This window comes from Protopterus annectens, chromosome 14.part0 (assembly GCF_019279795.1).
Source record: "Protopterus annectens isolate FY-2018-M chromosome 14.part0, PAN1.0, whole genome shotgun sequence".
In the NCBI taxonomy this organism is placed as follows: Eukaryota; Metazoa; Chordata; order Ceratodontiformes; family Protopteridae; genus Protopterus; species Protopterus annectens.
In genome coordinates this window covers 895,169,247-895,181,676 of record NC_056748.1, presented here as the reverse complement: position 1 = coordinate 895,181,676, position 12,430 = coordinate 895,169,247, and the positions used below count along the sequence as shown (strand labels likewise).

Genomic DNA, 12,430 nt, shown 5'->3' with positions numbered 1-12,430 from the left:
ACTGTACATGAAGACCAGAGTGATGGTCAATTGAGAATGTCTTTGACATATTCTAACAATGTCAGTTTTGTTTGTGACATCATTAGAAAACATTGGCATGTGCTAATGTCTGATGATAAATGCAAAGAAATACTTGATAGTGAGACATATTTTACATTTAAGAATAGTTCTGTTAAAAAGATGCTCTGTTATAAGGCATTGAATATGGGGGATAGAACTGGAAATGCTGTTATCACTGAGGGTGGGGACCTATCCATGTAGAGCTTGCATTGCCTGTAAATATGTAAAAGCTGATATTTGTTTTGCGCTTCTTGTTAGTGGACAGATACTTGAATTTAAGTTACATTCTGATTGTGCTACTAGAGATGTCTATTTAGCGGTGTGTGAGGCTTGTCAAAGCTGCTAAGTGGGTAAGACAAACTGATGTTTAAGGGATCGCATGAAGGAGCATTTGTATTGCATTAACAAAGGAGATAAGAAGAATGCCCTAAGTAATCAGGTTGCCAGTGAAGGAATCATGCATACATTTAAGTTTATGGTGGTTAAGATTTGTCCTAACTCCTCCAGTGGTGGTGTTATTAACACACGTACAGAGTGACATGAGATTAAATGGATTCTTATTTTGAAAGCTCACAAAGATATCCCTAAACTTAGTAGCACAACACTGCATTATGCATTCTCGTATACAGACGCCACACATTATAATAATATCTGCTCACAGTTATTCAAGAACTACATAATGGACCAATTCAGGACTAAACACATATACTCTACTCCTAAAAAACACAATACTTTCTGACACTCCTCACCAAACTCCCAACATCTGTATAACCATTTTAACTCCAGGCTCACCATAAGTGGGGATATCCACCCCAACCCAGGCCCATATCCATCCTGTCCAACTCAAACTGCTCCAACACAAATGTCAGAACATAACATCCCCACTTTCTTCATCCATGGGCAAATCAACAACATCAGCAAAACCAACCATCTTTTGATGCTAAATATTAATATTAGAAGCATCAAAAATAAAATACCTGAACTCCAGGCCACAATAGCACACTACTCCCCAGACATAGTTGCTTTAACAGAAACCTGGCTAAATAAAAACATAGCTAACTCAGAAGTTCTTCCTACCGGCTACGCTATCATTAGACAAGACAGACCACTTCGTAAAGGGGGTGGAACTGCCTTACTGTACAAGTCAAACTTAACAGTCCATCAATTACCAAACTCCTACCCCTCCCCCAATAACTGGGACATACTTATCTCACAACTTCAACTTCACCCTAAAAAGGTCATCACCACAATTGTGATCTATATTCCACCTGGTAATACACCTGCTAGCCTTGAAGACTTCTTATCCTGGTGTTCTTCCACATACTCACAATAAACCCTTATTCTGGGGGACTTCAACCTAGATTGGTTCACCTGTATATCAGAACCACCAAGTAATCTAATAAATCTCCATGCCTACCAGCAGCTAGTCCAAATTCCAGCTAGATGTGATAAAAAAATCTAAAAGGGAATCCATCCTTGACTGGTTCCTAACTAACAACCCCACATTGTACCCTCACACAGGCAGTCTCCCAGACACCTTAAGTGACCACAGCATAATATACTTTATACATAGTAGAACAAGCATATGCAAAACCACTAACTGTATATCCACTAGAAACACAAAAAATTCTCTCCTGAGGTCCTCAACACTTTACTCTGTAACTGTGACTGGACCCCCCTAAAAACCCTCCCACTTGACCAGGCTGTAGCATATTTCAACAAAACATTTCTACAACAACTAGACACTGTCGCTCCATTGCGCAAAATCAAGGTTAGAATCTCTACAAACCCCTGGCTCATTACTATCAAAAAAACAAAGAAACACAAAGCCTAAGTACCAAGAACTGCGCAACCTTGCAAAAAACAAAATTCATTAGGCTGGACAACAAATCCTACTACACAACATTACAAACTAAATACCAACACAACCCGCAAAAATTTTGGAAAAATGTAAACCAGCTACTAAAATCCACCCAAAAGGCTACCCCCAAACCAACCACCACTGACACTAAAGTTCCCTTCGAAATGCAATTCAACTCCCACTTTGTAAACTCAATTCTATCCTTAGTATCACAGGACAGTTCCTTCCTCACTACCCCCCTAGCACAAATAACACTAATACAAGCTTTACCCTCAAAATAGTTTCCACCACTTCAATCAAAAGCATGCTCTCCAAACTGAAAACCTCATCAACAGCAGCCACCTACTCCCCAGCTATTTCTTGAAACTCACAGCAGATGCTATTGCTATCCCAGTCTCCACTCTCATAAACAGATCAGTTGTTGAAAATTATGTGCCCAAACTCTGGAAAATATCCTATGTTACACCCATACATAAAAGTGGGACCTCCACTGAACTTAATAACTACAGACCCATTGCTTTACTCTCTCCCCCTAGCCAAAATCCTAGAAAAATGCATCCATACCCAGATGCTAAACTATCTCCTAGACAGCAACATCCTGTCACCTACTCAGCATGGTTTCAGACCTGCCCATAGTACCACTACAGCCCTCCTCTGCTTCACAGACACAGTAAACCATCTCAAAAATGAAGGCCTACAAGTGTCAACTCTTTTTTTGGATATGTCCAAAGCATTTGACACAGTCTCACACCAAATACTGCTAAACAAACTAAACCAATATCATCTATCAAATTCCACCTGGTTCCGAAGCTACGTAACTGACAGGTACCTAGCTGTGAAATGGTAAAATTCTCTCTCTCCTCAGCTGCCCATAACTATAGGAGTCCCACAGGGTTCTATCTTAGGACCACTACTATTCACAGTCTTCACAAATTACCTCCATACCTCCACACAGCATGCATCTATAATTCAGTATGCAGATGACACTACCTTAATCTGTGCTGCACAAAACATTCCCACCCTCCTGCAAACAACTCAACTAGCATTCTCTGACGTTGAAAACTACCTTACCAAAGCCCAACTTATCCTCAATCCAAAGAAAACTCAGCTTATGATTATAACCAGTTCTAACAAAAACACAGTCATTTCACTATCTACTCCACTAATGCTACTCCAATTGCTCCAGTGGCACAGGCTAATCTATTGGGAATAACCATAGACTCCCATCTAAAATGTGATAGTCATCTCAACTTAACTATTAAAAAAGTACATGCCAAGCTGGGGTCGCTCTACCGTATCAAACCATTTCTTACCAACAACACAAGATCAGCCATTGCTCGCTCTCAACTTCTATCCACCCTAATCTATGCATCTCCCATTCTGACCTCAACAAAATGGAACTAAGCAAAATGGAAGCCTGCTATAACAGAATTGCCCGCTTTGCTGCGAATTGCTCATATAGAACTCATCACTGTACTGCTTTGAGACAGCTCCACTGGCTTGAACTGCCCAACCTCCTAACCTACAATCAACTCTGCCTCTGTCATTCTATCTATTACCTCCCCAATAAGTGTCCTGCCCTCAAATACCTAGTGCAACATCACTCAGCCAAAAGGCCTCTTAGATCATCAAGCAAACTACTACTAGAAGTCACCAACAGCTACAATAGCTTTGGAGATGCACTATATAGTAGTTCAGTGGCTAGAAAATGGAACTGTGTCCCTACAAGCATTCAAAACACATCATCCATAGCCTCCTTTAAAGACCTCATCAGGCAACATCTCAAGGAAAGTTGGCAGTGCCATGATTGCTCCCCAGGCTAGTGAAAGCGGATAACACATACATACAAAATCTAGAGCACTTGATAATAGTTTTCAATCTTACTCACAAACACTGACTAATCTACACTGTATGTATTGTACCTGTGTACTATGTATGTATTCTACCTATGTTCCAAATTTCAGCTGTACACCACAAATCTATTAATTACCTTTATTTTTAAAATTAATATTTTTTTTTGTTCTCTCCACTGTAACTGTTTATGTGCCGCATACCACTGTAAAAACATGTCTCCTGTAATTTGTATGTGTACTGATCATGTCTAAATAACTAAATGTATCTGTAATTTTTCTTTGTGGAGCTTTTCTCCCCGGGCCACTGCTGAAAAAGGGCCTTTTCGGCTCAGTCAGACACCCCCGGTTAACAAATGTAAAATAAATAAATAAAAATTTAAATGAGTATATCGCTTTAAAACCCATATTGAAATCACAGGGTTGAAGCAATTAACTAATTGATCTTATTGTATGTAAACTGTGTTTTTGTGAACCTTGTTAGATCTGAAGAAGCACTCAGTGTTAGGTGTGAAAGCATTCATCTTTTTATTGCTATTTTTATTTATTTATTTGTTTTTAGTTGAGTTGTATTAAAAGTTATTGCACATCCCCCGTCTTGATGTTTTTTTGTATATTTTGTTTGATCACGTACATCTGGCCATCTGACTTCTGGTACCCATGCTATTCCCCTTGGCTAGAAGCTGTTAGGATTTAGCACATACACACACAAAGAGCCTTGCTAAGATCTGCTGCAGCTCCTGGAAATCATAAAACAATTTCAAACTTCCAGCAAAGTAGCATTTAGCTCTCCCCAAAGATAATGCAGAAAGCTTCCCTGTACAGACTTTTTGTCTCTGGCTGCATTGAGAACTGTAAAATATAACCTTTATGGCCTAAGCTAGGTAATTTAATTCCTAACTATTTTAAAGTTAGGTGAATTTGAGATTAACCTCTTCTCTTTCAGTATCCTCTGATAAAACGTATACATTTAATCAGTTACAGTACAGTCAGGACCCACTGTTGGTGCATTTTTTAACACAAGCGACTTTACAAATACATTTTCAAGACAATCATCTGTGCAAATCAGTTTGATATACACATGATGTATAATTATTTACAAAATTCTGGCTAACTGTGCTGGCATATGTTATACAGCCACTGCCCTACTTCTCCTGGCATAGCTGGCAATTCCTCACATTGTCACAGAAACTCTGGTGTTTATTCTAAATAGATATTTAGTATTTTCATGTTCTTCTATTATTTATTATTAAATATGTTTAAACTTTTCATTGTGGCTGTTTTTTTAAGAATATTTTAACCTTTGAGAGTACTTATATTTAGTTAGTGACACTGTGGCCACTTCTGAAAGCCTTGCTGCATTGGTCAAACATTACCATTTATATTAATGTTAATTTTACTCAGTATAATTGGGTACCCTTGTAAGAGCCTTAAAGTAGCTCATTTTGGAGTGAGTATTCACCTTATAGTCTGGGCAGAGGGGTCATGGGTGGTAAATCTGTGCCTGCCTTTCCCAGGTGTGTGTGTGTGTGTGTGTGTTAGCTATATGGAGCAGGGACACAGAGCACTGATTTCACAAAGAGAGTGGTGGAGGACTTGGCTCGGAACACTGTCCTGAGGACTCAGATCTACACCTGTTGTCAGTGTGGGGTCTTATTTGGGACCTGCTAAGAAAGAGGGAAACCTAGCACCAGGATGGGAGTGTGTTCACTGTGTGCTCTTAAGGGAAATCGTGCTTGGTGCAGAAAGCTGCACCTGGAAATACTGTGTGTATCTATTCCTGTTCCAAGTGAATGTCACTCAGCCGGTCCATGGTGAGGATTGAGACTCCTTGATTACTGGCTCAGAGGAGGGACGTCACGATCTCATAGTTGTGTACTAGGCTAATGGCCAGAGGGGCCATTTTAAGCATAACCATATATCCCAAAGCTGAAAGTTCTGGTACCCTTGGTAGTGTAAGCATGGGCTTGGCAAATGAACCATTTACAGCCTGCCTCTGTCCATTAAAGACATAGGTGCCAAACAAAGATGAATTTCCTATTCTTCATCCAGCTGCCCAAGTTAAACTTGAACTTGATTAGGGAGTAACTTTGCTTCATATTGATGGAAAGTCTGTCCCAGAGAAGTGTTAGTCTTTGCAATAGATACCAGTCTGTCTGCCAGATCCCTTTATATCACAGGCAAGGTTTAATCTTTAAAATGGGTAATTCTGATGCTTTGTTGATATGCAGGTCGTCTGTTGGAGTGGTGTCTGAAGATGCCTTATATGCCAAATGTAGATCTCCCCTCAACAGCCTTTAGGGGACAGAATACAAGGATAGGGCATTGAGACTGTCTGCATAGGACATGTTATTTATGCCCTTTATTCTTTTATTTTAGTGAGGAGCCTCTGTGGGTGTTCCACTGTTGGATGTGCCTGGTTATGTACATAACAAACGGGGCATTGTATTCAAAGATAGGTTTGATGAGCGTGACAACAGTAGAACTGTAACCTCCTTGGACTTAAATACCATACATTTGTTTATAAGTTGTGCAATGTAGAATTATTTCCTCACTACTGTAGGCATGTGGTGGTCAAAGGCTAGATTACTGTTCACGTGCATCTCCAAGTCCTTGATTATAAGGAAACTTCTTTTAACCAAATACTGTTGTTCAAGGAATATATTTTACCACACAGCTTATAAGATTCATAGGTAGTTGATAGTTTTCCAGCACAGAGGACCATTGAGGAGCCTAGCCCAAATTCCCAGTTGCCAGTAAGCACTGTATGTCTATGTGGTTTGCTAGCCCAAATTCCCAGTTGCCAGTAAGCACTGTATGTCTACGTGATTTGCTAAAGAACAACACAGTATGTTAACGAGGGCTGAGAGAATCAAACCCTGTACTATAAGAACTACAGTTCAGAGTCTTAACCCTTTCCACCAATTCCCATGCATCCTTTGTTTGTCTGTCTTTTTATGACTTCTAGTTGGGCAAGTCTGTACTTTTTATTTTCCCAGTTCCTTCATCTGAATTTCACAGGTCAGCACTTCACCATCGCAGAACATCATTAAGATAGCAGGGGATGAGAGTTTAAATTTCAGTTTTCTTCATTTCGGCTCATTGCTTGCTATAAATCATGAGCCATGTTTCAGTGTCACATTGGAGTAATCATGTTCTACATATACAGTTTCTCTGGCCAATGATACATTTCTATCTAGTTGCCACAGCTTTCACATCTGTTCTTATTCATAATCAGTATTGGTCTAGGTTTCCCATATCTGACTTTCAGTTCTAGCAATTGCATGCATTTCACAAGCACTATCTGCAAGGAATCATTTTCAGTCAGTCCATTTTGTTTTTCCCATACTCTGCCAAATTCATCCTTTTTTTCACCTTTCAGAACACCAAGGATTCTTCCATTTCACTATCTTGCTTTGTCTTTCCTTACAGTTATGTGCTGTTCAGTCTCGTGTTCCTCCTTTTCCAAGAAGTTTGTTGCTATCTGCAGGCTGTTCTTATCATATTTTTTCACATAAAATAATACTTGCATGTGAACTGTCTCACCTTGCTTGATGTGCAGCTGTGATGGGTGATATTCAGCATCATCTGTTTGGGGAGAAGCTGTCCTCTGGTGGCTTCAGCATATTGTACAACATTTGAACAACAGTAGTTATATGTGTAAGTTGTTTTTATATACATACCCATACATGTACTGCTAAAAGGGGAAACAGGTATGCCATTGTTTTCATTGTTTCTTGTTTTGGATATTTATGGAGCTGTTATTATGGGGCTACAGAAAGAACTACATGGTTAAAAAAAAAAAAAAAAAAAAAAAAAAAAACACACACATGCATTCACAAAGGGGCAATAGACGGATACCAGAACAGAGATGGTTGAGGTGGAGAGAGAGCTATCTATTTTTAGTGAGAGTAACACGCAAATACCAGAGTGGCCTCAAACCTCTGTCCAGTTAGCTGGCAGGTACACTGTTTAACAGTTGACTGGCTACTGCAGGACGAACAGGACTAAAGAACAACAAGTATAGTATTTACTTTTGTAAAAGGCAGTGAGCAGGAAAAGTCAAGGGAACTACAATGCTCTTAGCTTAGCCACAGTGACATAGTGGAGTAGCCTGTGGGGAGAGGTCTGGTTACTTTCCTTGAAAGTAACAACCACCAGGACAGCAACCATTGTGGATTCAAGTCTAGAAGTACCTGTCAGGCACACATCATCCAATTTTATTACTGGATTACAAGACAGTATCAGCATACATGGTCTGTCTAAACTTTAGCAATGCCTTTTACAGAGCCCATAGAAGCAAGTTGTAGGAAATCTAGATCTCAGTGAAACCTGTTGTGTCTTCAGTTCAGGCCTATAATCGAGTATGATGCCCCCTTTGGGTATGTACCTTACTAAGCACTTGCAGCAGCTGGAAGGACCACAAAGGTTCCTCACTAGAAGAATTCAAGGTCTCCAACACCTATCCTATGCGGATAGGCTTACGTTCCTGTCACTTTACTTGGTCGCATATATTCTGCTCAGGGAAGACCTCTGTCATGCATTTAGAGCCATCTCCAGCCCCTTCCTACTGGAAATACTGTATATCCGCAAATCAAGCGCCACACGTGTCACGTGCACTTGGGACCTAAACCTAGCCTGTGACATTAATAGAACCTGCTGTTGGGACAGATATGTGTCCCAGAGACTCCCCCATCTGTGGAATAGACTCCCTCTCCATGTTAAGCAGAGTACTTGTCTTTCTTTGTTCAAGCATAACCTGGATGACTGGATGGGTAATAAAAAATATACCCCTGGGATTTCACCTGTGTCCCTGCTTGACAGGGATGATAGGTGCTGACCTTGGAAACATGGGCGCAAAACTTTGGCTATGCTTGGAAGGGCCTCATGGCCAGTAACCTTGTAACTTCCTATGATCCTATGAGTTGGAGGAAGGAACAAAACTAGGGAAATAAACTGATGCATGGTTCAAGAAGACTGCGCAGAGAAAAAGAGATGATGTCAAGAATTAGAAAAGTGATCCATGGAGTACCAGTACTCAACATTATACAATAGTAGTGAGCAACACAGTGAATTACTGATGAGATATTTTGCTTGCAGCTTCACGGTACTGGGTTCAGTCCTGATCTGTAATTGTTTGTGTAGTAGTTACACATTCTTCCCTTGTGTGTATGTTTCCTTTTTTTTCTAGGTACTCAAATTTTATTTTTCCTACCTTCTAAACTGTAGATTATCTACACTAAATTGTCTGTGTATGTTAAACATTTTCTTTTTGGCGTGGATTGTGGCTGAAAATGGGACATGGTCCTAACCCAGTTAGCAAGTAAATAGATAAGTAAATAAATAAATAAATAAATACTGTTTGTTTCAAGTATATCTGAGAGAAGAAAAAACAGCATCTACATGTTTTCCTGATGGTGTAGAGATAGGTGCAGGAGTGGAAGATGTGAGAAGAATAAAAGGATGCATTTGGAAAGGTGGACTAAATGAGCTTGAAGAAAGTGATGGTTGAGGTTCATTGCCGAATAAAGCAGGGCACTGTTTATAGGCCACAATAACCCTAGTGTAAAGTGTCATATCTGGAAGTAGAAGTGATGGCAGCATAGCAGAAAAATGGTCTGGGGTGGTACTTAACCCTGGATTGGACCACCAAGCACAGAGTGAAAGGTCAGTGACAGCAGCTTCCAAAATGCTGGCGGGGATTATCCTTAGCCTTAGGCAGATAGACTGAAATCAGAGAGGTAATGCTTCCTCTCTGCCTTGTCCTGTTAAGGCCACACTTTACATACTGTATGGCACTCTAGAGGGCATTCAAAGAACCATATTAGATTACTGGAAAGTTTTGTGAAGAAAGCCACCAAAAGTGTGCATTATATGGGGTGTTAAGGATATAGAAACTAGAAGGGCTAGAGGTTTTTAGACTAGAGAAGAGGCAAAGGAAGCTTGATGTGGCTGTGCAAGATCGTATCAGGGAGAGGTTCTCCGGTTCGATTCTCGGCTGGGGTGGAGTTTGCATGTTCTCCCTGTGTTCGCGTGGGTTTCCTCCGGGTACTCCGGTTTCCTCCCACATTCCAAAGACATGCATCTGGAGCATTTCTCCCCGGGCCTCCGCTGAAAACAGGCTCTGTGGAACCTAGTCGGACATTCCCGGTCAACAAATGTTAAATAAAATAAATAAAATAAAATAGCAGTCATATTGAACTTGGAAGGTCATTGGGGAGAAGATGAGAGGAGAGAGACAGAACAACAGTAGCATGTTGTGGTGAAAGACCACTTTGTGCTTGTATCACACACAGTATTATGAACAAGGAGGAGACCTGAACTTAGTGAATTCCTGTCCTTTAAATTACCTCAGTTGTAACCCAGCTTCCTTCTTGAATACAGGTCATCATTATTGAAGGACTTGGTTTGCCTTTGTGATACCAGCCCAGATGAGATAACCCTAAAGCATATGACGAATTAAAAAATTAATTATCTAGTGGTAAAAAAATCTGCATTCTTCTGATGTAATTACTAAGATCCATTTGTTTTTTTTTTCCTCCCTTCTACATGAGCCAGTTTTAATTAATTCACTTATTACAGGCTTATAAGGCATAGTGTTTCCTAAAATGGTGATCATTTTGTTTTACAGCAAACATTTCCAAAGAAGTTTCCTATGTCACAGTCAGTGCCTCAGATTTACATGCAGGTTAAAGAATTTATTTACGCAAGCCTTAAATTTTCCGAATCACTTCATCGCAGGTAAGTTTTAGAGACAAGCTTCTATTTTTTTCCCTTGTCTTTTCCTGTGTGTACATGCTTTTTTTTCAGGATAAGTACACTTTGTTTTGTTGTAAATGTTATCATTGCCGTTTTACATTGTAGTTTGAAAGAGAAGCTTAACAATGTTGCTTTGTAAATGTTGACTTTAGTATTTACCATTTAATTTCCTGAAGGCTTTGCCACAGTGGAGCAAACCGAGACTGCTCTTATTAACAGAGTTCTGGCAGTTGTTTACAAATCACTCCAGCCCCCATCAATTACTGTGTTTAATTTGTTGTTACTTCTCACTTTCTCAATTAACATCACATTCCATTTACACTTGGGCCTTTTGACTTCATTTGTAAACACTAACTCAAAAAAAAAAAAAAAAAGTAAAATAAACAGCTAGACTGTAGCTGTTAAACCAATAAACACTGCAGACTAAACAAGTCAGTAATACTTTTAGAAAGAATAGTTGTGTAAAATCTTACCATAACCATTGATGTCTTTCTCTTCCATGTTGCAGTATTCTTAACCTTTGGGTTAGCCTCTGCCTAGCGACCCGAACATCAGGCAATTATGCAAAAGCTTTAATCACTGCAAGGTACGCGGGACATCTGACGTTGGCCGTAGGGAACACGGGCCATAAAAGTGATGTCTGCACATACCTTCCTAAGAACTGAGTACCCCAGTTGGACCCCAGTGCCAGAATAACTACACAAGTCCCTAATCATCCGGCAAAATCCAAATTTTCTTTTGAATAGGGGATAGCAGGGTAGGATAGAATACTGCAACATGGAAGAGAAGGACATATGTGGTTATTGTAAGATTTTACACACCTAATCTATGTCCTTCTATTCTCATGTTGCAGCTTTCTTAACCTTTGTATGAGTGCCATAGCTCAAAAGGAAGAAGAAGAGGGTGGTTTGGAACTATTTTCCCAAAACCCATGCAGGATTGCCCTAACAAACCCTGCTCTGGCTCTGAAGATATGATTCAGTTTGTAGTATTTTGTGAAGGTATGGACAGATGTCCAGGTAGCTGCTTCTAGAATAGAGGCAGTGTCCAACCCCTTGAAAAAAAGCCATGGACCTAGTAGAGTGGGGTTTAATATTGAAGTCTGTTTGTTTTTTCCATGGTATGCATAGCAAAAGGAAATAATTTTGGAGATCCATGTAGAAACGGCCTGTTTTGTCACAGCTTTTCCCAGAGCCCTGGGGTGAAAGGAGACAAGCAGTTGCTCTGATATCCTAATAGGTGTAGTCTTATCAGTGTAGAATCTGAGTTGTCTGTGAACATCAAGGGGAGTGCAGGACTCGGTCAATGTCATTCTGAGACTCTCTTGACTGAAGTTGTTAAGGCCATCAAAAGCACAGTTTTCCAAATGCAATACTTTAGAGGGGCTGTAGCCGCTGCTCAAATGGGGGCAACAGTGAGCTTCTCCAACACATAGTTCAGGTCACAGTGTGGTGGAACTGGCCTCCTGGGTGGTCTGAGGTGTAGAACTCCTTTTAGGAGTAACTTCACTTTAAGTCTAGAAGCAAGTGGTGGTTCTAAAGGCAGACATGCAGAAATAGCAGCAAGGTGGGCCTTTATGAAGGATTATGCCAACCCTGCCTGCAACAATTCACACAGATAAGACAGTATCAGGGGACCCCCTACTTGAAATGGGTCTAGCTGTCTTTTAAGACATCGTATGGAGAACCTTTTCCACTTGGACAGATAGGATATCCTAGTATTGGGTTTCCTGGCCTCCTCCAGGACATTTAGCAAGTCCTCAGAATAAAGGTGTCTGAAAGGGATCAAAACTCTTATCACCCACAGGGTTAATTTCAGAGATTCCAGGTAGGGATGGATCAGGGTCCCTTGTCCTGTGTGAGTAGGTAACTTGTGATGATTGCCCTGGCTAAACGAGGAA

The 12,430-nt window shown here is 40.3% G+C and overlaps 1 protein-coding gene across 2 annotated transcripts in view; it reads left to right on the top strand.

Moving 5' to 3' along the window:
• The window catches only part of EXOC6 (exocyst complex component 6), a 1,799,203-nt gene that overhangs the window by 975,316 nt on the left and 811,457 nt on the right, over positions 1 to 12,430 (top strand). For both annotated transcript variants that reach the window (XM_044056688.1, XM_044056689.1), the window contains exon 15: positions 10,403 to 10,512. In XM_044056688.1, the coding sequence (XP_043912623.1) occupies positions 10,403 to 10,512 (110 nt within the window). The remainder of the gene's footprint in view (positions 1 to 10,402; positions 10,513 to 12,430) is intronic.